The sequence below is a fragment of the Stegostoma tigrinum genome, chromosome 30, assembly GCF_030684315.1.
Source record: "Stegostoma tigrinum isolate sSteTig4 chromosome 30, sSteTig4.hap1, whole genome shotgun sequence".
NCBI classification, from domain to species: Eukaryota; Metazoa; Chordata; class Chondrichthyes; order Orectolobiformes; family Stegostomatidae; genus Stegostoma; species Stegostoma tigrinum.
Window position 1 is genome coordinate 108071 of NC_081383.1, and position 25607 is coordinate 133677.

Genomic DNA, 25607 nt, shown 5'->3' on the forward strand with positions numbered 1-25607 from the left:
ACCATAATTCAGTTATGTTTAGTTTAGCGATGGAAAGGGGTAGGAACATGCCACAGGGCAAGAGTTATAGATGGGGGAAGGGCAATTATAATGCAATTAGGCAAGACTTAGGAGACATAGAATGGGTTAGCAAAATGCAGGGGATCGGGACAATCGAAATGTGGAGCTGGTTTAAGGAACAGATATTGCGTGTCCTTGATAGGTATGTCCCTGTCAGGCAGGGAGGACGTGATAAGGTAAGAGAAGTGATAAGTGGTTTACTAAAGAAATTGTATCTCTTGCTAAGCGGAAGAGGGAGGCTTATGTGACGATGAGACGAGATGGTTCAGATGAGGCGATAGAGAGTTACAGATTTCCTAGGAAGGATTTAAAGAGAGAGTTAAGAAGAGCAAGGAGGGGACTTGAGCAGACATTAGCAGGTAGGATAAAGGAGAACCCTAAAGCTTTCTATAGGTGTGTGAGGAATAAGAGGATGACTAGGGTAGGAATAAGGCCAGTCAGAGACAGAAGTGGGAAGTTGTGTGTGGACCCTGTGGAGATTGGAGAGGTGCTAAATGATTATTTCTCATCTGTTTTCAGTGAGGAACAGGAGAATATTGTAGAGGAGACGACCGACTTACGGGCTACTAGAATTGAAAGGATTAAGGTTAGTAAGGAGGAGGTGTTATCAATTCTAGAAGGTGTGAAGGTAGATAAATTCCCTGGGCCGGATGGGATTTTTCCGAGGATTCTCTGGGAAGCTAGGGAGGAGGAGGCGGAGCCTTTGGCCTTGATCTTTGAGTCCTCATTGTCTACAGGTTTAGTACCAGAGGACTGGAGGATTACAAATGTTGTGCCCTTGTTCAAGAAGGGCAGTAGGGATGACCCAGGTAATTATAGACCTGTGAACCTTACGTCTGTTGTAGGAAAAGTTTAGGATAGGATTTTAAGAGAGAGGATTTATAATCATCGAGCAAGCAACAGTTTGATTGGAGGTAGTCAGCATGGATTCGCCAAGGGCAGGTCGTGTCTCACTGACCTCACTGAGTTTTTTGAGAAGGTGACCAAGCATGTGGATGAGGGTCAGGCAATTGATGTGGTGTACATGGACTTCAGTAAAGCCTTTTGATAAGGTTCCACATGGTAGTCTAATGGAGAAAATAGAGAGGCATGGGATTGAGGGAGATTTAGCAGTTTGGATTAGAAACTAGCTTTCTATAAGGAGGCAACGAGTGGTGGTTGATGGAAAATATTCAGCCTGGAATCAGATCACTAGTGGTGTGCCTCAAGGATCTGTTTTGACCATTGCTGTTTGTCATTTTCATAAATGACTTGGACGCAGGCATAGGTGGATGGGTTAGTAAGTTTGCAGATGATACTAAAGTCAGTGGAGTGGTGGACAGTGTGGGAGAATGTTGCATGTTGCAGGAAAACTTGGATCAACTGCAGAATTGGGCTGAAAGTTGGCAAATGGAGTTCAATGCGGATAAATGTGAGATGATTCACTTTGGGAAGAATAATAGGAAGGCAGAATACTGGGTCAGTGGAAAGATTCTTGGTAGTGTAGATGTGCAGAGGGATCTTGGCGTCCATGTGCATAGATCCCTGACAGTTGCCACCCAGGTTGACAGTGCTGTTAAAAAGGCTGACAGTGTGTTAAGTTTTATCGTTAGAGGGATTGAACATAGAACATTACAGCACAGTACAGGCCCTTCGGCCCTCGATGTTGTGCTGACCTGTCGTACCGATCTTAAGTCCATCTAACCTACACTATTCCATGTACGTCCATATGCTTGCCCAATGACGACTTAAATGTACCTAAATTGGCAAATCTACTACCGTTGCAGGCAAAGCGTTCCATTCCGTTACTACTCTCTGAGTAAAGAAACTACCTCTGACGTCTGTCCTATATCTTTCACCCCTCAATTTAAAGCTATGACCCCTTGTGCTCGCCGTCACCATCCTAGGAAAAAGGCTCTCCCTGTCTAACCCTCTGATTATTTTATATGTTTCAATTAAGTCACCTCTCAACCTTCTTCTCTCTAATGAAAACAGCCTCAAGTCCCTCAGCCTTTCCCTTTAGACCTTCCCTCCATACCAGGCAACATCCTAGTAAATCTCCTCTGCACCCTTTCCAAAGCTTCCACATCCTTCTTATAATGTGGTGACCAGAACTGTACACAATACTCCAAGTGCGGCCGCACCAGAGTTTTATACAGCTTCACCATAACCTCTTGGTTCCGGAACTCGATCCCTCTATTAATAAAAGCCAAAACACTGTATGCCTTCTTAACAGCCCTGTCAACCTGGGTGGCAACTTTCAAGGATCTGTGTACATGGACACTGAGATCTCTCTGCTCATCTACACTACTAAGAATCTTACCATTAGCCCTGTACTTTGCCTTCTGGTTACTCCTACCAAAGTGCATCACCTCACATTTGTCTGCATTAAACTCCATTTGCCACCTCTCAGCCCAGCTCTGCAGCTTATCTATGTCTCTCTGCAACCTACAGCATCCTTCGTCACTATCCACAACTCCACTGACCTTAGTGTCGTCTGCAAATTTACTAACCCATCCTTCTACGCCCTCATCCAGGTCACTTATAAAAATGACAAACAGCAGTGCACCCAACACCGACCCTTGCAGTACACCACTAGTAACTGGTCTCCAGGATGAACATTTCCCATCAACTACCACCCTCTGTCTTCTTTCAGCAAGCCAATTTCCAATCCAAACTGCTATATCTCCCACAATCCCATTCCTCCGCAATTTGTACAATAGCCTACTGTGGGGAACCTTATCGAATGCCTTGCTGAAATCCATATACACCACATGAACTGCTTTACTCTCATCTACCTGTTTGGTCACCTTCTCAAAGAACTCAATAAGGTTTGTGAGTCACGACCTTCCCTTCACAAAACCGTGCTGACTATCCCCAATCAATTTATTATTTTCTAGATGATTATAAATCCTATCCCTTATAACCTTTTCCAACACTTTACCAACAACTGAGGTAAGGCTCACTGGTCTATAATTACCAGGGTTGTCTCTACTCCCCTTCTTGAACTGGGGAACCACATTTGCTATCCTCCAGCCGTCTGGCACTATTCCTGTAGACAATGACAAGTTAAAGATCAATGCCAAAGGCTCAGCAATCTCCTCCCTGGCTTCCCAGAGGATCCGAGGATAAATCCCATCCGGCCCAGGGGACTTATCAATCTTCACCTTCCGAAGGATTTCTAATACCTCTTCCGTGTGAACCTCAATCCCACCTAGTCTAGTAGCCTATATCTCAGTATTCTCCTCGACAACATTGTTGTTTTCTAGAGTGAATACTGTTGAAAAATATTCATTTAGCGCTTCCCCTATCTCATCTGACTCTACACACAACTTACCACTACTATCCTTGATTGGGCCTCATCTTACTTTCGTCATTCTTTTATTCCTTAAATACCTATAGAAAGCCTTAGGGTTTACCCTGATCCTCGGCCAACAACTTCTCCTGTCTCCTCCTGGCTCTTCTGAGCTCTCTCTTTAGGTCTTTCCTGGCTACCTCATAGCCCTCGAGTGCCCTAACTGAGCCTTCACATCTCATCCTAACATAAGCCGCCTTCTTCTTGACCAGAGATTCCACCACCTTCGTAAACCATGGCTCCCGCACTCTATAGCTTCCTCCCTGCCTGACAGGTACATAATTATCTAGGGCACACAGAAGCTTTTCCTTGAATAAGCTCCACATTTCTACTGTGCCCATCCCCTGCAGTTTCCTTCCCCATTCTATGCTCCCTAAATCTTGCCTAATCTCATTGTAATTGCCTTTCCCCCAGCTATAACTCTTGCCCAGTGGTATACACCTATCCCTTTCCATCACTAAAGTAAACATAACAGAATTGTGATCACTATCACCAAAGTGCTCACCTACTTCCAAATCTAACACCTGGCCGGGCTCATTACGCAGTACCAAATCTAATGCGGCTTCGCCCCTTGTTGGCCTATCTACATACTGTGTTAGGAAGCCCTCCTGCACACACTGGACAAAAACTGACCCATCTATAGTACTCGAGATAAAAACTGACCCATCTAGAGTTCCTGAGCTGTGATGTCATGCTGCAACTGTACAAAATGCTCGTGCGGCCTCATTTGGAATATTGCGTGCAGTTCTGGTCACCCCATTACGGGAAGGATGTGGAAGCATTGGAAAAGGTGCAGAGGAGATTTACCAGGATGTTGCCTGGTCTGGAACGCAGGGCCTATGAAGAAAGGCTGAGGGACTTGGGTCCGTTCTCATTGGAGAGAAGGAGGCTAAGAGGGGATTTAATAGAGACATACAAGATGATCAGAGGGTTAGGTAGGGTGGACAGTGAGTCTTTTTCCGAGGATGATGACGTTGGCTTGTACGAGGGGACATAGCTCCAAATTGAGGGGTGATAGATTTAAGACAGATGTCAGAGACAGGTTCTTTACTCAGAGAGTGGTAAGGGCGTGAATGCCCTGCCTGCCAATGTAGTTAACTCAGCCACATTAGGGACATTTAAACAGTCCTTGGATAATCATATGGATAATGATGGGATAGTGTCGGGGTTGGGCTTAGATTAGTTCACAGGTCGGCGCAACATCGAGGGCCGAAGGTCCTGTTCTGCGCTGTGTTGTTCTATGTTCTGTGTTCTATAATGTTCTCCCTAATCAAAAACGCCACTCCCCCTCCTCCTTTGCCCCCTTTGTATCCTCCCTATCACATCTGTATCCAGGAGCATTAAACTGCTGGTCCTGTTTATCCCTGAGCCACGTTTTGTGATTGCTGTGATATCCCAGTCCCATCTTCCCAACCATACTAAGTTCACCTGCCTTACCTTTTAGGCCTCTTGCTTGATGTAAATGCAGTTTAATTTATCAGTCCTATCTCGTTCTCTGATTTTTCCTCCCTGCCTGGACTGTTTGACTTGCTCCTTTTCTCAACTGCACCAATCTTGGATTGTTCGCTTTCCGTGCTGTATGCTTGGGTGTGTTGTTTTCACTGCCCTGCCACCCTTATTCGTTTAAATTCTCCCAAGGAACTCTAGTAAATCTCAATGCCAGTATACTGCCAGGTGCAATCCATCCTTCATAAGTTACTTTTGCCCCAGAAGAGATTCCAGTGATCCAAAAATGTGAATCCTTCTCCCCTCTACTCGCATCATCTTTTCTGTCCTCCTATTCCTGCCCTCACGAGCTCGTGGCATTAGGAATAATCCAGATATTACTACCCTCAAGGACCTACACCTGCTGGCCTTCCTGTATTCTGTCCTTAAAATCTCTTCCTTTTCTCTGCCTATGTCGTTAGTTCCAGTATGTGCAATGACCTACTGCCTGTCCCGCTACCCTTTTGAGAATATTCTGCACCCTATCCAAGATATCCTTGATGCTGGCACTCGGGAGGCAACACACCATTCTGATGTCTCGTTGGCCATGTGTCCTCTAGCTACTAAGCCTTTCATCAATAGTTTTGATTTGTTTATCCAAAAAAAAAGTCTTAAAAGTCTGCTTATCAGTGTTAGAAATGCAGATTCCCTTAAAGATTCTCTGAATGGGTTGATCATATATCAAGCGCTGTGTTCTTGTGCGGACCATGGTAGCACAGTGGTGGTGTCACAACCTCTGGACCAGGAAACCAAGTATCAAGTCCCACCTGCTCCACAACTCCAAATAGGTTGATTAGAAAATATCAAGTGTATGTTCTTGTGAGGGATCTATGTAACACTGTAGTTGTAGTAGTAGTAGCATCCCTATCTTTGAACCAGGAGACCTGGGTTTGAGTCCTCCCTGATTCAGCAGCCTGTCATAACATCTCTACCAGAGAAAAATCTAAGAGCTGGGTTAATAAGAAAATAAATTTAAGGTGGGTTCTTCTTGTGCTTGTCACGCACTGGTAGTATCCTTATGTCTGGATCAGGAATTCCACGTTCTAGTCCCACTTGCTTCGGAGATGTGTAACTAGGTTGTAGCCTTGCTCGCTGTGTTTGGTTGCAGATGTTTCATCACCCTGCTAGGTAACATCATCAGTGCGCCTCCATTGAAGCGTTGGTGTTCTGTTCCGCTGGTTGTTAATCTGCCTCGGCTTACTGGGATGGTTGGCATTACTTGCAGTTCTGTTTTTCAGTGTTTTGTATATCCAAACAAAGACATGCCAGGTAATTCCAGGAAGCCTGGCATTCCAACCGGAATTCTATCAACAAACACATTGAATTGGACCTAATATACAGACCACTGAAAAACAAAACCGCAAGTAATGCCAACCCAACAAACCGAAGTACATAAATACCAAGCGGCACAGAACACCAGCATTTCACTGCAGGCGCATTGACAATGGTACCTAGCAGGGTGATGAAACCTCTGCAATCAAACACAGTAAGCAAGTCTACAACCTCATCTACAATCCAAGCTACAAATCTTTTCAATAACTTTAGATGTTTCATTACATGTTTGAACAGATTGACGTAAAATATATGTAAAAAGGGCCTTTACGGCACTGCGGTATTGTCCCTGCCTCTGAGCCAGATAGTGTTAGTTCAAGTACGGCCTGTTCCCTAGAAGTGTGTCCTAAGTGTGAAGAGGTTGATTTCTTAAAAAAAATAACCAGGGGAGGTGTTGGTGAAATGGTAATGTTGATAGTAGTAATCCAAACTCCAGACAAATGCTTTGGGAACGTGGGTTTGAATCCTACCACGGCAGGTTATGAAACATAAATTCAATAAAACTATGTAATAAAAAGCTAATCTAATGGCAGCCACTGTCATTGTTGTTAATAAAGCCATCTGGTTTGGTAGATGATAAAGATTGCCGATGCTGGAGAGTCTGCGATAACAGGGTGTAGAGCTGGATGAGCACAGCAGGCCAAGCAGCATCAGAGGAGCAGGAAAGCTGATGGTTCGGGTCTGGACCCTTCTTCAGAAAGAAGCCTTCTGAAGAAGGGTCCAGAGTCGAAACATCAGCTTTCCTGCTCCTCTGATGTTGCTTGGCCTGCTGTGTTCGTTCAGCTTCGTGTCGTCTTACCTCATCTGGTTCAGTTAATCTGTTAGAGAAGGAAACCTTCCATCCTTGTCTGGTCTGACCTAAATATGGCTCGAAACAGCAGTGTGATTTGACTCTTAGGTGAAGGGGAAGTGATGGGGTAGTGGTAATGTCACAGGACTAGCACTCTAGAAGCAAACAAAAACAAGTTATTCAAGAAACTCAGCAGGTCTGGCAGCATCTATGAAGAGAAAACCGAATGAACGTTTCAAGCCCAGTGACCCTCCTTCAGAACAGAGTTCTCTTCACATATTGCCAGACTAACCGAGTTTCTCCAACAGATTTTGTTTCTGTCTGTTGGCTCAGTGGTTAGCACTGCTGCCTCACAGCACGAGGGACCTACGTTCGATTCTGCCCTTGGGCAATTGTGTGAAGGCTGCATGTTCTCACTCTGTCTGTGTGGCTTTCCTCCAGGTGCTGTGGTTTCCACCCACAGTCCAAAGATGTGCAGGTTAGATGGATTGGCCATGCTGAATTGCCTGTAGTGTTCAGGGAGGTGTAGATTATAGGGACATGGGTCTGAGTGGGATGTTGGAGGGTCGATGTGGACTTGTTGCGCAGAAGGGCCTGTTTCCACACTGTAGGGATTTTATGACGATGACCTTTATGATCTGCAGTTCTTTGTTTTGTTTTAATAATCCAGAACACCAGGCTAATAAAACATAGACTAGTACAGGCCCTTTGGCCCATGATGTTGTGCCGACCTATTATCCTACTCTAAGATCAAACTAACCTGCATACCCTTCATTTTACTATCATCCATGTGCCTATCCAAAAGTCACTTAAATATCCCTAATGTATCTGACCACCACTGCTGGCAGTGCATTCCAAGCACCCACTCTCTGTGAAGAACCTACCTCTGACATTTCCCCTATACCTTCCTCCAATCAACTTAAAATTATGCCTGTCAATTTCTTGTGCACTTCTATCAAAGCACCTCTCATCCTTCTTTGCTGCAATGAGAAAAGCCCTAGCTCCCACAACCTTTCCTCATAAGACCTGCCCTCCAGTCCAGGCAGCATCCTGGTAAATCTCCTCTGCACCCTCTCTAAAGCTTCCACATCCTTCCTATAATGAGGTGACCAGAACTGAACGTAATATTCCAAGTGTAGTCTAATCAGAGTTTTATAGAGCTGCAGCATAACCTCGCGGCTCTTAAACTCAGTCCTCCTGCCGATGCAAGCCAAGATGTTCAGGAAATCCATCCATGGAGGTTGGTGATATTTGAATGCAACAGGAAATTATTGTTGTGGCAATGACAGTGGACTAGTTGTCCAGAACCCTAGGCTTTTGAAGTACCTTTGAATTGTAAACGCTTTCATAAAAGGAAGCTTGGTAGCTAATTTCAACACCATGAGATCTCACAAATAGCAAAGAGCTGAGTTCTTGAATGCTTCTGGCACAATAGTAGAGTCCACCTACCCCAGTCATGAGTCATAGCCTTGCTGAAAAAGTTGATTGAAAAAAAAATCAGGTGATGTGGTGCATAGTGGTAGTGTTGTTGGATTAATAATCCAGAACGTCAGACTACTGTTCTGGGTACATGGATTTAAATCCCACCATGATGGGTGGTGAAATTTGAAGGCCTGTTTCAGCACAGTGGTAATGTTGCCTACCTCTGGCCTGGGTTCATATCCTACCCACTCCAGAGGTGTGTCACAACATATTTGAACGGGTTGATCTAAAATATTTAACGGCTAGTTTCGTCCTCAGGGGTGGGTTGCCTCCTGGACGGGGAAAGAATCTAGAAGCAAAAGGTGAAGACTGGTGTTTGTGCTAGACTGTACGTTTTCAATTGAACCTTGTAAATCTCTGAATTAGGCAGTGAAAGAATTTCAATATATGGGCATTAGTCTGTTTTAAACATCTTTCATCATTTCTAAGAAGAACCACCTGAGTTTATCCGGTCATCTCATGTTACTAAAGATTATCATCCACACTACAATTCTCGTAAACCTCAATTGCACTAACTGCAAGCCTTGACATCCTTCCTAAAGTGTGGTGCCCAGAACTAAACACAATATTTCAGTTCATCTGACATTTTCACCTATAACTCCAAACAAGAGTCTCTCAATTGGTTAGTTCTTGAGCAGAAATCCTGGCTGATTTTTCTTTCTTCAGTCAAAGTCTTTGGAATCAATGAGTTCAGCTATCTTAGCACACGTCAGAAATCGTACTTATAACCTTTTTGGTATGTGGCTTGGGCCTGTGCTAGCTTGTACATTCAATCTCTGAGCTAACTTGTAAAAGCTGCATCTTGTGTTTTATTGTGTAGTGTGGTGGGCTGTGGAAAGTGTTACTAGTTAAGAGGTGTTATTTTTATTGTAGGCTGTTGCTATGGATGCATTGGCATTGGAGCAGCAACTTCCTGCATATCCATTTTTCACGCAGCAGACTACGCAGCCACAGTCTCAGAGCTCCAGCAACTTGGCTCAGAGCTCACAGGCACAGCAGCAAAGTAGTGGTCAACAACAGACAGCCACAATGCCACAATCCCCTCCAGTGAACCAAACGCAGGCACCGATAGGGATGGATATCAGCACGGTAAGCAAACAAGTGATTTGGTACAGTTAGTAAAATCATTATTTTAAAACATTTAATTAATTTATTTATTTGTATATAGAAAAGTGCTTCATCAAGAGCAGGAGACATAAAACATTCAGTCAATAGCTACATTTAATTGTTCATACATTTTGCAGGTCATTGATCATTGGATACCTCGTGAACTGAATAAAAACCCATAGTCGTGCTTCATCTCAGCTGGGGTAATTCACCGGCACAGTGAGTCCTGTCTCACTGCAGAGGCATCACTCCAGGGTTATGTTAGTGGAGGTGTGAGGGTAGATGAATATTCTGGAGTTTCGCTCCCCTACCAAGACAATTGAGCAGTTTATTCATGTACAGACAATTTCCCTTGAGTTACAGAGTGTGGGATAGAGTCTGGCCTTCCACTTTGGGAATGCCTTGAGGACTCTCGAAATCCTTGGTTCACACTTCATGGGTCTAGAATGCAGGACAAAGCCTCATAAAGGCTCAGTAAGTTTGTTCTACCCTGGTTGTATTGTGAACTTCTCTACATCTGGTTCTGTGTACTTGGGTAATCTAGATTAATGGATTGCAGTTCTAGTCTGTGTTAATTTTGGGAAATAATTTTGTTAGGATTCTCAGATGTGTTGTGGTTTGATGAGTCTGCTCTGGATTTTTTGATCTATAAAAACAACTTGCTAGGCTTTATGGCAAGCATGCCTCATTACTGATCAGAGATAATGGGAACTGCAGATGCTGGAGAATCCAAGATAATAAAATGTGAGGCTGGATGAACACAGCAGGCCAAGCAGCATCTCAGGAGCACAAAAGCTGACGTTTCAGGCCTAGACCCTTCATCAGAGAGGGGGAAGGGGTGAGGGTTCTGGAATAAATAGGGAGAGAGCGGGAGGCGGACCGAAGATGGAGAGTAAAGAAGGTAGGTGGAGAGAGTTTAGGTGTGGAGGTAGGGAGGGGATAGGTCAGTCCAGGGAAGACGGACAGGTCATGGAGGTGGGATGAGGTTAGTAGGTAGATGGGGGTGCGGCTTGGGGTGGGAGGAAGGGATGGGTGAGAGGAAGAACAGCTTAAGGAGGCAGAGACAGGTTGGACTGGTTTTGGGATGCAGTAGGTGGAGGGGAAGAGCTGGGCTGGTTGTGTGGTGCAGTGGGGAGAGGAGACAAACTTTGCTGGTTTAGGGATGTGGTGGGGGAAGGGGAGATTTTGAAGCTGGTGAAGTCCACATTGATACCATTAGGCTGCAGGGTTCCCAAGCGGAATATGAGTTTCTGTTCCTGCAACCTTCGGGTGGCATCATTGTGGCACTGCAGGAGGCCCATGATGGACATGTCATCTGAGGAATGGGAGGGGGAGTGGAATTGGTTGGCGACTGGGAGGTGCAGTTGTTTGTTGCGAATATCAGCTTTTGTGCTCCTAAGACACTGCTTTGCCTGCTGTGTTCATCCAGCTCCACACTTTGTTATCTCGGATTCTCCAGCATCTGCAGTTCCCGTTATCTCTGTGAGTTCAGTGCAAGTGCGATTTGTAAGGAGGAAATTTACCCAAGCGAAGTTCTTCAAAAAGCGTTATATGGAGGCATTTTCAATGGATGAGAAGATAGATGAGAGAAGCTGACCCTTGTAGGGGAGCATGTGAACATTGCCTGCAAATAATGTGTTGCATTTCCTGAATTGTACTGCACAGGAGAAAACCATTGAGCCCTTTGTATTTGTGCTAATTCTCTGAATGGGCTTGGCCTTTATTTCCATTCCCTGCTCTTAACTTTTAAGATGTCACTCCTACATTTCTTCAATTCCCTTTTAAAAAGCTTTAATTACAAAAAAGGGATTTTGGCATTGAAGAACGTGCAAGAAATGTTTGCAAGTTTGATACCAGCACTAAAATGTTACTCTTCTCAAAGAATTGAGCAGGCTGTTCTCTGTTGAAAAGGCAAGACTAAGGGTTGCCCTGATGAAAGTTTTAATAGCACTGTCATCGAGGAGTCCAGGTCTTGAGGCATATGTATCTCTAATAAATACGGTAAGAAGCTCAGAGAAAATTGTTTACCCAGAATGTGGTGATAATATGGAAGTTGTTCTCATAGGGATAGTTCAGGGGAACGCACAGTTGCATTTAAGGGAAACTAGTTAAGTGCAAGTGTGGGAAAGGAATAAAAAGTATATCGATAAGATAAAACAAAGAAGGATGGGAGGAGTTTGGGTGAATTATAAACACTGGATCATTTGGGTCAAATAGTTTTACTTTTTGGCATGTATGTTTGGTAATTCTGGTCTTCCCTCATAACTAAAACCACTTATCTTAGCATCTTAGTGAATGTTTTCTATCATGTGGACTGAACATAGTATTCTCACTGCAACTTAAACAGTGATTTATTTATAAAAGTTTATATGTCTCCATTCATTTTTAATTTACGCTTTGGCTTACAATATCTGTGGAACTTTTCCTTTTGTTATTTGATCATTATGTCCTCCCACTTTAAAGCTATATGTATATTATTCACTAGTGTTCTATCATTTAGTGTGCTCATCCTCTCTTCCCCACAGTTCTTTGAATAAGGTTCTAACTGAAAATGTCTGCTGTGTTAGCAGTTTACCATATTCCCTATTTTGTGCCATCTTCAAATTTTGATGACGTGCCCCTTTTAACTAAGTTCAGGTTGAATAAATTATATTCACTTGAAATATGTCAAAGAGTAATGATCCTTGGGGCAACACCATTCTTTACACCTGCCAAAGATTATCCATTAACCACTGCTCTGGTTTTATCTCCTTTTAGCAACTTGCTATCCATGCTACCACATTCCTTTAATTTTTATAAAAATCTTAAAACCTTCTATTTTGGCCCTTATCAGAAACCCTCTAAAAATTCTTAGACATGAAATCCACCACGTTACTTTACCAACATTTAGTTACTGCTGCAAAGAGCTTAATTTCATGTGGTTGTCCTTGATTCACCCAAGTCTTTCTTGCTGGGTGTCAATTTTATTTTGTATTTTTTTTTAGAAACTTAGCTGACGTTGTTATTGGGTCAGTGGTACTCATCACCTGATTTACCCCTCCCTTCTATTTTGAACAGAGTTGCCCAGTCACACTCCTAAGCAAAGAGGAACCAGTGAGCCAGCGTGTATGGAGTTTAGTTTCAGCAGGAGTTCGGCATAGAGGTGCAGTTAATCCAAGGTTGAGCAGTGTGTTCAGTGTCTACCTGTAAGCCATATTTGTGCAGTGTGGAAGCTGACATTTGTTTCAGTGGTCAGAGGTGATCACTATGCATAGCTAAAGAAGTCTTTACGTCTTTATGTGATGGTATACAAAGGAGTAGTAGCTATATAATATTGGCAAGATGCTATATACATAGGCAAACATGCAAAATAAATGCTCATGGAGTTGAGTAATAATTATGAATGATTGGAGAGTTGATTAATGAGCATAAGGCAGACAGTAGGGATAAATAGAATATTTCAAGTTGACAGACTTGTAACCAGTAGAGTGCCGCAGGGAGCCGGGGCTTCAGCTATTTACAAATGTTAGTGCTCAGGGAGATTGAGAAAAAGAAACAAAAAGAAACAAATTTAGCATGCAGGTAAAGCAAGCAATTAGAAAGACGCATGACTTGTTGGCCTTTATTGCAAGAAGATTGGAATAAAAGAATAAGGAAGTCTAATCTAAGGAAAGAGATACTTGCTTTGGAGGTGGTATTGCAAGGGATCATTAATATGGTTGAGGAATGAGAGTGTCGTCCAATGAAACGTTGAGTAAATTGGATCTATATTCTCTCAAGTTTAGAAGAAGCAAATGCTAGCTGTATCCTGAAAAATTCTAATCAATTTGTCAAATATTATTTTACTTCCATGAATTTACAAGTTTCTTCGTGCCCCACTACCACTTCCTTAATAATGGATTTCAAAATTTTTCAGCAAAGTCAAGCTAAGCGGTCCCTAGTTCTGTTTTCTTACACCTCCTTTCTTATTTTTAATGTTTGCTACCTGTCAATCCATGGAATCACAGAAATGTTCCAGAGAAAAATGAGGCCTTTTGGCCCATCCTGTCTGCACTGACTCAGCATTGTGGATTAGTGTGTTGGCCTGCTTTTTTCCTGGAACCCCACACTGTGTTTCGATCTTTAAAAATCATCTGCCCTCTTGAATGCCTCAGTTGAACCTGCTTGCACCATATTTTCAGGTTGTACATTCTAATTGGGAACTTTTTGCATGGAAATTTCTTTCCCTCTGATTTGTTTTTTTTTGCCCTTGTTCTTTTACTGAAAGCTTTAAAACTCTGCCTGCTGGTCTTTTTACAATTTGGAACAGTTTATCTACTCTGTCCAGACCAGTCATTATTTTGAAAACTTCTATCAAATCTTCTCTCATCCTTCTCCTGCTCAAGAAAAGCAATCACTGTCTCTTCAGGCTATCCTCATAAGCAAAATTTCTCATCCCTGGAACCATCTCTCAAACCTATTCTGTGCTTCCTCTAATGCTTTAACATTCTTCTAACAGTGTGGCACCCAGAACTAAATACAGTACTCTATCTGAGGTCTAATTAAATAAATTCATATGAGATTGCAAGAACTGCACATGCTGGAGTCGATGTTTCAGGTCTAGACCATCACCACCAGTTCTGATGATGATGATGCCTGAAACATCGACTGTCCTACTCTGATGCTGCCCGATCTGCTGTGTTCTTCCAGCTCCACACTTTTGGCACTAAATTCATCATGACTTCCCTGCTCTTGTGCTGTATGCCCCTATTAATGATGCCTAGAACAACCACTTTAATAACTTGTGAACATATATCCATGAGACATCAACAGGCAGGGAACAAGAAAGAATGGAAATATATTTTCAAAGCAGATTCTGTCGATGGAGGGTCAGACAGATACTTCCATAACTATCACAATGGTGCATCCCTGGTACCAGGGTAAAGACATCTTCAGGTGTAGCATATTCTGAAAAGAAAAAGAAGGCTTTTTAAATTCTTCTGTGCCCACCTAGGCCAGCATTTGTTTCCCAACCCTAAATATTGTTGACAAGCTGGAGCTGAGCTGTCATCTTAACCCTGTGCAGTTCATAAACTGCAGGTACACCTACAGTATTAGAGTGTTCTAGGATCTTGACCCAGGAATACTGAAGGAACAACAATACAGATCCAAGCCATGATGCTATGTGGCTTTGAAGGTAGCTTGCAGCAGTGACACACGTTCCCACATATCTGCTGCCCTTGACCTTCTAGGAGGTAAAGATCGTGAATTTGGAACATGATGTTGAAGGAGGTTCATCACGTGAATCGCAAGCTTTATTTCATGTAAGTACTGATGAAGTGGAGAGAACAGGTGTGCAGGTTCTAGTTCAAGGTAAAGTTAATAAGTAGGATCTCTAAGGTAGCAATCCCTGGATTATTCTGTGTCACACAGCTTAGTATCTTTGAGTTGAGAGTGTGTGCCCTTGACATCAAGGCCGCATTTGACTAACTTTAGCACCAAGGGCACTAGCAAAACTGGAATCAGTATTGAGGGGGAAATCATACCTTGCACGTAGGAAGATGGTTGTGGATGTCATCTCAGTTCCAATACACCTTTTGCAGGAGTTCCTCAGCGTAGTGTCCGAGGATCAAACATCTTCAGCTGTTTTATCAATGACCTTCTGTCCATCATAAGATCAGAAGTGGGGATGTTCACCAATGATTGATTGCAAAATGTCCTACATGATTCATGACTCTGTAGATACTGAAACACTCCATATCCAAATGCAACAAGACCTGGACAGTATCCATACTTGAGTGGAAAAGTGAGAACTAACCTTTGCTGCCACATAAATGCCAGGTAACAATCATCTCCAATAAGAGACAATCTATCCATCACTCTTTGGCATTAATGTGGTGTTACCATCACTGCATCCCACACTATCAACATCCTGGAGGTTGCCATTCCCTACAGGCAAAACTAGACTAGCCGTACAAATACAGTTACAAAAGCACTTCAAAGGCTAGGAATACTGCAGCGTTGCTAGGTCCCCAATGCTGTCCTCCATCTACAAATCACAAGTTGTTTGGATAAGTGTAGCTCCAACAACATACAAGAAGCTTGATGTCACCTAGGACAAAGTAGCCTACTTGATTGGCACCAGTTTCACAAAATTCTTAGACTTCCCTGTTGAATGACATGCAAGTCATAGCACACAAACCAGTAGTTGAAGAAAACAGCTTAGCACCATCTTCTTAAGGGCAAAAAGGGATGGGCAATAGATGCTGGTCCAGACAGTAATGCCCCACATCCCACAAGTGAATAAAAAAAATCAGCAGTATTGAAATAGAGAGGGTAAATGAGTTGCTTGCAGCCCGATACAAGAGGGTGGGCTTTGGATTCTTGGGAAATTAGGCTCAGTACTTTCATTTCAAATGACTGGTACCATAATCCTTGGGGAAGTTTACTACTGTGGCTGTGGGAGGGAACTGAGTCCAACCCATACAATTTGAAAGGAGGGAAGAGCTAAATAAAAGGATATTGTCAGAATGGGCTTCAGGTTGGTATGACAGGTCGGCACAACATTCAAGGCCAAAGGGCCTGTACTGTGCTGTAATGTTGGTATGAGGAGCAAGGGGCGATGCTAAGACACAGTTAAAATACATGCATTTAAATACACAATGTATGGTGAATAAGGTAAATTGAGCTATAAATACAAAAATCTGTTAAGTTATGATGTAGAACCAATAAAGTTGTGTTTCAAAAATGTTCTGTTTTCGAGGAGGCCACTACACTTCAGGCATTTTGTACCATTTCTGTCTATTTATCTGAGCAACCACGTACTGGTTATGGAGAGAGTGGAAATAAAGTTTACCAGACTGATTCCTGGGATTGCAGGATTGACATGCGAAGAGCGACTCTATCGGTTAGCGCTGCATTTGCTCAAGTTTACAAGAATAAGGAGGGATTTCATAGAAACCTATAAAATTCTAATAAACACAGGAAGAACATTCCAAATGACAGTGGAATCCAGAAACAGAAACTGTAGTTTAATGAAATCAAGTAGGGATTTAGGACTGAGAAGAGGAGAAATCCCCTTGAGAGTGAGGAACTTGTGGAATTCTCTACCAGAGAAAGTGGTTAAGGCCAAAATATTGAATGTTTTCGAGGAATTAGAAATAGGCCTTAGGGCTAAAGAGATCAAAAGGTATGTGGGAATGTGGTTCTGAGTTGGATAGCCAACTGTTATTGTATTGAATGATGGAGGGCCTCGAAGGGCCACATTGAACCACAGAAAACAGGAAAAAGAGTTAGCACTAGATTTAGGTTGGATGGGGAAGGAAACTGAGCAGTGCACTACGCCATGGCAGAGGACAGTTAACAGTCAACCACATTGTTCTGGGTCTGGAGTGAGATGTAGTCAAGATTGGGTAAGAACACTAGAATTCCTGCACTAATGAATAATGAGCCAGATGAGTTTTATAAGAATTGTCAATGGTTATATGGTCGTCATTACAGTAATTACCTTTTCCAGATTTAAATTGAATTCACACTTCACCATCAACTTTGGTGAAATTGAAGCCCATGTCCCTGGCACATCAGCCTGGAGGTCTGGTATACTAGTCCAGTGACATTATAACTATGTCACTGACCCAAAAACAGCCATGATGGATTTGGAACACTCTCACATTAGTGGTGGACATTATCAGAGCAATGACTGGGTTGGGATAGAGAAAAGATGAAGCCGAGCCTTTGCAAAGACAGCCACTTGTTATATTGAGGAGGTACAGATTATTTTGAAAAAGGAAAAAATAATTTTAAAAGAGTGAGTTAGTTAAAACTTCAGGTGTCAAAGAAAGGTACAGGCCACTGCTAGCCCACGAGAAGAATAATGAAGGACAAGTCAAAACCCAAATGCTCGATGTAACTGTGTTGTTCTTTAGGAGAGCTAGATAGTAAATCAGCGTTGTGAAACTTCTAAGATAACAAGGTGTAGAGCTGGATGAACACCGCAGGCCAAGCAGCATCAGAGGAGCAGGAAGGCTGACGTTTCGGGCTTAGACCCTTCTTCAGGCCTGAGGAAGGGTCTAGGCCCGAAACATCAGCCGTCCTGCTCCTCTGATGCTACTTGGCCTGCTGTGTTCATTCAGCTCTACACCTTGTTATCTCAGATTCTCCAGCATCTGTAGTTCCTACTATCTCTGAAACAATTTTATCTCTTATGAAACTTCTTGACGTTCTTTCACCTCAAGGCACTGCAGTGATTTCAAGATAACAAAATGTGGAGCTGGATGAACACAGCAGGCAAAGTATCATCTCAGGAGCACAAAAGCTGACGTTTCGGGCCTCGACCCTTCATCAGAGAGGGGGATGGGGAGAGTGAACTGGAATAAATAGGGAGAGAGGGGAAGGTGGACCGAAGATGGAGAGAAAAGAAGATAGGTAGAGAGAAGAGTATAGGTGAGGAGATAGGGAGGGGATAGGTCAGTCCAGGGAAGGTGGACAGGTCAAGGAGGCGGGATGAGGTGGTAGGTAGGAAATGGAGGTGCGGCTTGAGGTGGGAGGAAGGGATGGGTGAGAGGAAGAACAGGTTAGGGAGGCAGAGACAGGCTGGGCTGGTTTTGGGATGCAGTGTGGGGAGGGGACGAGCTGGGCTGGTTTTGTGATGCAGTGGGGGGGGAGGGGAAGAACTGGGCTGGTTTTGGGATGCAGTGGGGGAAGGGGAGATTTTGAAGCTGGTGAAGTCCACATTGATACCATTGGTCTGCAGAGTTCCCAAGCGGAATATGAGTTGCTGTTCCTGCAACCTTCGGGTGGCATCATTGTGGTACTGCAGGCGGCCCATGATGGACATGTCATCTGAGGAATGGGAGGGGGAGTTGAAATATTTCGCGACTGGGAGGTGCAGTTGTTTGTTGCGAACCAAGCCGAGGTGTTCTGGAAAGCGGTCCCCAAGCCTCCGCTTAATTTCCCCAATGTAGAGGAAGCCACACCGGGTGCAATGGATACAATATACCACATTGGCAGATGTGCAGGTGAACATCTGCTTGATATGGATGGTCATCTTGGGCCCTGGGATGGGGTTGAGGGAGGAGGTGTGGGGGCAAGTGTAGCACTTCCTGCGGTTGCAGGGGAAGGTGCCGGGTGTGGTGGGGTTGGAGGGGAGTGTGGAGCGGACAAGGGAGTCGTGGAGAGAGTGGTCTCTCCGGAAGGCAGACAAGGGTGGAGATGGAAAAAATAGCTAGGGTGGTGGGGTGATGGATAAATAGCTTGGGTGGTGGGGTCCCATTATCACTGCAGTAAATTCAAGTAGTTTTTATACAGTGGTAATGATAAATTTGTGTGAAAAAGTGGTTAGACTACTTTAAGAGACCATGTTTTAGACAGGCCACAATAGATAAAACATAAAATCAAAGAAGACAGATATTGTAGTTTGACCAGGATGACACTAGAGATGAAAACACAAGTCATGAGATTATAGAACAGTTTTAATCGCTCTGTTCTTTTCCTGTTGAGCCAATGATGAAGAGTAGTTTGTCTAAAATTGAAGGTACAGCAAAAGCAAGGTAATAATGGAGTTATTAGTTGCCTGCTTTTGTGCTATAAACTTGTATACTGTATGTTCTCACTTTCCTAGCCTGCCCCTCCCTATCTTGATCGCGTACCCCCCTCTCAACCTCTCCTCCCCTTTTTCTCTGTCATGTTGTGTTCTCTCTTCTGTTTGCTCCTTCAGGGTGTATGGTTAAACATCCAAATGTTTTGCTGTGCCATTGGTTTCCTTGTTTAGAAATTACAATTACATGGATTAGTATTGATTACAAGGAATAGAATTGCAAATTACATTGAATTGATGAAAGTGTAACTCGTGCTGTACCATAAACCAGCTGATGGTGGCGCTATAATAGCGATCAACTATAATAATCTTCAATGTGAGCTTTGCAGTTGGTCTGTGTGAAATATCATTTCCATTGTTGACGCTACCTAATTTTTGTTATTTTGCTGAGTGCGGGACTTTATATGATCTCTTACCATGCAGATGGTTTATTTGGAAAGTGATTTAAACTGCTGATGAGACTAAGGGTAATGTTGGCTTTCTCGAAATCAGTGTGCCTGTTGCCAATTATTGTAATAATTGTGCCTATCAGATGCTGCGCTGAATATTATGAAGGTTATTGAATTCTCATGCTTGATTCTTCTGATAGTTCATCATGACTATTTGCCCTTGACAGACGAGTTCAAAAAGATTTGTTTTATTTTCATTTTATGGTGTGTTGAAGCATTGTTGTCAAGCCTGATACTAATTTTCGATCCCAAAATGACTTTTGAGAAGTTGATGGCAACTTACCTTGAACTGCTGTAGTCACGTATACTGAGTCCTGGATGGAAACTGAAATGTTCCAATTTGTTTCTTTTGTGATGAGAGCTTGATGTACTGAGATTTTAACTGGTGCTTTTCAGGCTATTGTTTGCATTTAAAATTTCCCATTTCTGTAGCTTCCTTTACAACCTCAGGATGTATGAAAACTCTTCGAAAGCAATTTAAAGAAATAAAAACTTATATTTGCATAGAACCCTTCACAGCAACCAAACATTTTGCAAGCAATTAAGATAATTTGTAGTCTCTGTTGTAATATAAGAAATGTGGCAGCCAATTTGTGCAGCAAGATCCCATAGTGATCAGGAAAATAACTAGATGGTCTGCTTTAATGAAGATGGTTGAGTGTTAAATTTGGCTTAGGCCACATCTTTCCTCTTCATGAAACAGTGCCCTGACATTGAGAGAAAGTGATACGAAGAATGAGCAGGAAACCCAAAGGAGAGAAAGTGAGCAGGTAGGATTAAGGGAGAGGAAGTAAATTCAGATGACCGTCTAGTATTAGGGGTCTGGGGTTTGGAGGTTGGAGTCCAAAGGAGATATGTGAGAGCAAGCTGGGGAATGAACAGTAATGTGGGATGAATGAGCACAGAGGGCAACTGTGAGAGAATGAAGGTAGCCAGAAAGAGCCCATGTTGAAACTAGGAGTGTGCAAACAGTATAATAGAGGGAAGAAAAGTGAGCAGGGAAGCCACGGAGCAGACCCTTTGGCCTAACTCATCCATGCTGACCAGGTATCCTAAATTAATCTAGTGCCATTTGCCAGCATTTTGACCTATATCCCTCTAAACACTTCCTAATCATATTCCCATCCAGATGCCTTAAAAATGTTGTAATTGTACCAGCTTCACCACTTCCTCTGACAGCTCATTCCATACACGTACCACCCTCTACATGAAAATCTTACTCCTCAGGTCCCTTTTTAAATTTTTTCCCTCTCAGCTTAAATTTATGCCCTCTAGTTTTCAACTCCCCTGCCCCAGGGAAAAGACCTTGGCTGTTCACCCAATCCATGCCCTTTATGATTTTATAAACCTCTATAATGTCACCCTTCAGCCTTTGACGTTCCAGGGAACATAGCTTCAGCTTATTCAGCCTCTACCTTTTCTGAACTCTTGCTAGTTTTTCAATATCCTTTCTAAAACGGGGAGACTAGAATTGAATGTAGTATTCCAGAAGTGGCCTAACCAATGTCCTCTATTGCTACAATATGACCTTCCAACTCCTATACTCAATGCACTGACCAATAAATGCAAACATACCAAACACTTGCTTCACCACCGTGTCTGCTTGGGATTCCACTTTCAAAGGACTGTGAACCTGCACTCCCAGGTCTCTTTGTTCAACAATACACCCCAGGACCTTATCATTAAGTGTATAGGTCCTGCCCTGATTTGCCTTCCCAGAATGAAGAACCTTACATTTATCTGAATTAAACTCCCATCTGGTACTCCTTGACCCATTGGTCCATCTGATCAAGGTCTTGTTGTAGTCTGAGGTAACCTCCTTCGCTGTCCACTACATCCCCAGATTTGGTGTCAATGCAAACTTACTAACCGTACCCCCATGCTCATATCCAGATCATTAGTATAAATGACAAAAAGCAAAGGACTCAGCCTTAAGCCCTGTGGCACACTGCTGGTCACAGGCCACCAGTCTGAAAAGCAACCCTACACCACCACCCTGTGTCTTCTAACTTCGAACCAGTTATGTATCCAAATAGCTGGTTCTCCCTGTATTCCATCTGATTTAACCTTGCTAACCAGTCTGCCATGCGAAACCTTGTCGAAAGCCTTGCTGAAGTCTGTATGATCATGTCCTCCACTCTGCCCTCATCAATCCTCTTTGTTACTTCTTCAAAAAGCAGATGAAGTTAGTGATTCATGATCTCCCACACACAAAACCACGTTGACTATCCCCAATCAGTCCTTGCCTTTCCAAATACATGGAAACCCTGTCCCTCTGATTCCATCCATCAACTTGCCCACCATCAATTTCAGGCTCACCGATCCATAGTCCCTGGCATTTCCTTGCCATCTTTCTTAAACAGAGAACATAGAACATTACAGTACAGGCCCTTCATCCCTCGATATTGTGCCGACCTGTCATACCAATCTGAAGCCCATCTAACCTACACTATTCCATGAACGTCCATATGCTTGTCCAATGAGAGGCACCACATTTGCCAGCCTGCAGTCTTCCAGCACCTCACCTGTTGATAGAAATATCTCAGCAAGGGGCACAGCAATCATTTCCCTAGATTCTCACAGAGTTCTAGAGTACACCTGATCAGGCCCTAGGGATTTATCCACCTTTATGCTTTTTAAGATGTCCAGTACCACTACCTCTGTAATATGGACAGTTTTCAAGATGTCACTGTTTATTTTCCCACGTTGAATATCTTCCATATCTTTCTCTGCAGCAAATATTGATGCAAAATGTTTAGTCTCTCTCCCATCTCTTGCAGTTCCACACATAGGTAGCCTTGCTTATTTTTAAGGACCCCTATTCTCTCCCTAGTCACTGCTTTGTCCTTAATGTATTTGTAGAAGCCCTTTGGATTCCCCTTTAACCCTATTTGCCAAAGCTGTCTCATTTTATTTTCTTTATTCATTCACGGGATGAGGGCGTCGCTGACTAGGCAGCATTTATTGCCCATCCCTAATTGCCCAGAGGGCAGTTAAGAGTCAGCCATATAGCTGTGGGTCCAGGGTCACATGTAGGCCAGACCAGGTAAGAATGGCAGCTTCCTTCCCTAAAGGACTTCATGTCTCCCTTTTTTCCCTCCTGATTTCCTTTTTAAATATACTCCTGCTGCCTTTGTACTCTTTCAGGGATTCACTCTGTACCTGACATATGCTTCCTTCTTGATCTTGACCAGAATGTCAATTTCTCTAGTCATCCAGCATTCCCTTCACCTACCAGCCTGGCTCTTCACCCTGACCGGAACGTACTGCCCCTGGATCTCGTTATCTCATTTTTGAAGATCTCCCATTTTCCAACCGTCTCTTTACCTGCAAAAATCCCCCCCCCACCCCCGTCACCTTTTTAAAGTTCTTGTCTTATGCTGTCAAAATTGTGAAAAGTGGTTAAACAGTGAATAGGGCAGGTAAATGAGTGAGCAATTGATAAAGTGAGCGTGGAGAGGTTGTGACAAAGTGAGAGGAAACATGAGGGACATTGATGGAGCACACGAGTGAAGAATAATGCAAGCAGGAGCAGTGCTAGAGAGTGATGGGTGCAAGAGGGAAATTCTGACCAAGAAGAGGGGAGATAGCTCTGTTTTGTACCATTTTGTTCAATAGTTCACCTGTTACTGCACCTTCTTACTTGGAATCCAATATCCGATAATTTTATACAAAAAGGATGGAATTCCCAAATCTCTTGATTAATCTTTTGATTCATTATTTGTCTTGGGTGGCTGTGAACTGATTTTAATGGAAACAAGGATTTGAAATAGTTACTGCAGCATTTTTGCCTGCATCCACGCGAAGCTGCCCAAGTTGTTATACTCTGCTTACTCAGCAGTCGCTCTTAACTCTGTGTTGTTCTGTAGGCTTCCCTCCATCAGTACCGCAGTAATGCTGGATCTCCAGCCAACCAGTCTCCCACCTCCCCTGGATCCAATCAAGGCTTCTCTCCAGGCAGCTCCCCTCAAGTAAGGGAACCTTTGCTTCCAGAACTTAACTGTTTTGACTAATTGATGATTGCAGTAACGCTGTCCCATCCTTGCCCATGTCACAATTTGCTTTGTCACTGTCCATCAACATGTGGCTGATTAACATGAACTGTTTCTGAGCATTTTTAATGTTCCCATTGCCACCTTTGTTGGTATTTATGTGACAATATGACTCTACACATCTGCATGATTCAGTGTTCATGCATGTCATATGCATGTATGTGAGTGATTTGATCAGCCTGTTCATTGACTTTGGAGCTTTATGGAAGAATGTCCCAGTTTCTTCAAATCAAGTGATGGTACAGGCGGAATGGATGACTGGGAGCTTGAGACTTATTTTGAGCTTATGCTTCACAACTGAGGGAACATTCCCTGGGAGGAAAGAGTGTGAGCAGGTGAATATATGAGATATGCTCTACTGAAGCGTGATTGTGAACTTGAGCAAGCAGAGGCTGTGCTCTAGTTGGAGTACGGTCGCACAGCTAGTGGATATTCTCTGGGCCTCCAAATAGTGAGATAGAATTGGAGGAGCAAATGTGCCTGGAAATCATGGAGATTTGTAAGAAGTATTGAGTGGCGATTTTGTAGGACTCAGATTTCCCAAATGTCAAGTGAAGGAGGGAGACTAATTTCTGAAACTTGTTTAGAAATCCCAGGATCTTTATGTTCTTAGTCCAACTTGGAAGGAGGCATTTCTGAGCCCGATGCTAGGAATGAGATGCACCAAGTCAACGAAGTGTCTGGAGGAACAATTGGTTAAGAGCATTCATCATATCTTACAGTCTCGATTAATAATGGGGACGTGCAAGGAACAATCTACAGTGCAACTTTGAATTGACAGAGGATAACTTCAAAGGATGAGAAAGGATCCAGCCAGGACCAAATAAAACGAGAAACCAACAAGAAAACACTGTAATAAAGCAATGATTGTTTTAAGGAAGCGCTGTTTCGGGTTGAAAGACAGGAAACAACAGAGGGACTCCTTTAAGAGGCAAAGGAAGGGGGCCATAGAATTAAATTTTAAAAAGGGTACATGATACATGCAGTGCACTCTTCAAATGAAAACAGATTGAATACAATATGGAAGTGACAATTTAAAAAAAAGATGAGCATTGAGAAAATGTGGATGCAGCATGACAGTTAACAGAAGAAAAAGTTCAAACATTGATCACTGACCTGGAAATAGCAAAGTTGTATTGAGGTTGGTTGGGTCTCATTAGTGACAAAGAGGATATATTAAATGCTCAGAGGATACCTCTGTTTTTGTTCACTCAGGAGATGTGGACTTCACAGCTACGCCAGCATTTATTTTCGACCCCTGATTATACCTGGGGAAGGTAGTAGTGCTGAAGTTGATTTTGTCTGGGCACACCCACCCTGTAATTGGGGTAGCTGTTCCAGGATTTTGAGCTAGCAGCACTGAATAAGTTGTGCTGTATTTCCAATTGAGGATGCTGTGGGGCTTGCAAATGGTGTTAATCCTACGAATCTCCACTCTTGTCCTTGCAGATGAGAGCGGTAATGGGTTTGGGAGGTGCTGCCTAAAGAGCCTTTAAGTTTCTATATTACATCTTGCAGATGGCACACACTGCTGGGACTCTATATCAGTGGTGGTGGTAGAGAATTTTTATTTGTGGATGTGGTGCCAATCGAGCAGGCTGTTTTGCTCTAGATGCTGTCAACTATATCAAGTGTTGTTGAAGCTGCATTCGTCTAGGCAAGAGGGGAGTATTCCATCACACTTAACATGATGCAGGATTCCTTGCCTTTCACCTGCTCTAATGGCTGCAGTGTTTATGTGGCAGGCTGTTTTATTCTCTTATCAATGGTACTGTCAGGATACTGATTAGTGGAAGATTCAGCAACAGCAATACAATTGAACATCATGGAGCAATGGTTAGCTTCTGTCTTGTTGGAGATGGTCATTCTCTTTCAATTGTGTGATGTGAATGTGCCACATGTCAGCCCAAGTCTGGATAGGAATTCCATTGTAGAGGAATCAGACGGTGATTCCAGAATCAGT

At 43.1% G+C, this 25607-nt stretch overlaps 1 protein-coding gene across 3 annotated transcripts in view; it reads left to right on the forward strand.

Moving 5' to 3' along the window:
* Nucleotides 1-25607, forward strand: part of LOC125465957 (CREB-regulated transcription coactivator 1-like) — a 214868-nt gene that overhangs the window by 76784 nt on the left and 112477 nt on the right. For 2 of the 3 annotated variants that reach the window (XM_059638462.1, XM_048559990.2), the window contains exons 10-11: nucleotides 9357-9572; nucleotides 23462-23563. In XM_059638462.1, coding sequence (XP_059494445.1) covers nucleotides 9357-9572; nucleotides 23462-23563 — 318 coding nt within the window. The remainder of the gene's footprint in view (nucleotides 1-9356; nucleotides 9573-23461; nucleotides 23564-25607) is intronic. The other variant, XM_048559991.2, reaches the window with a different exon arrangement.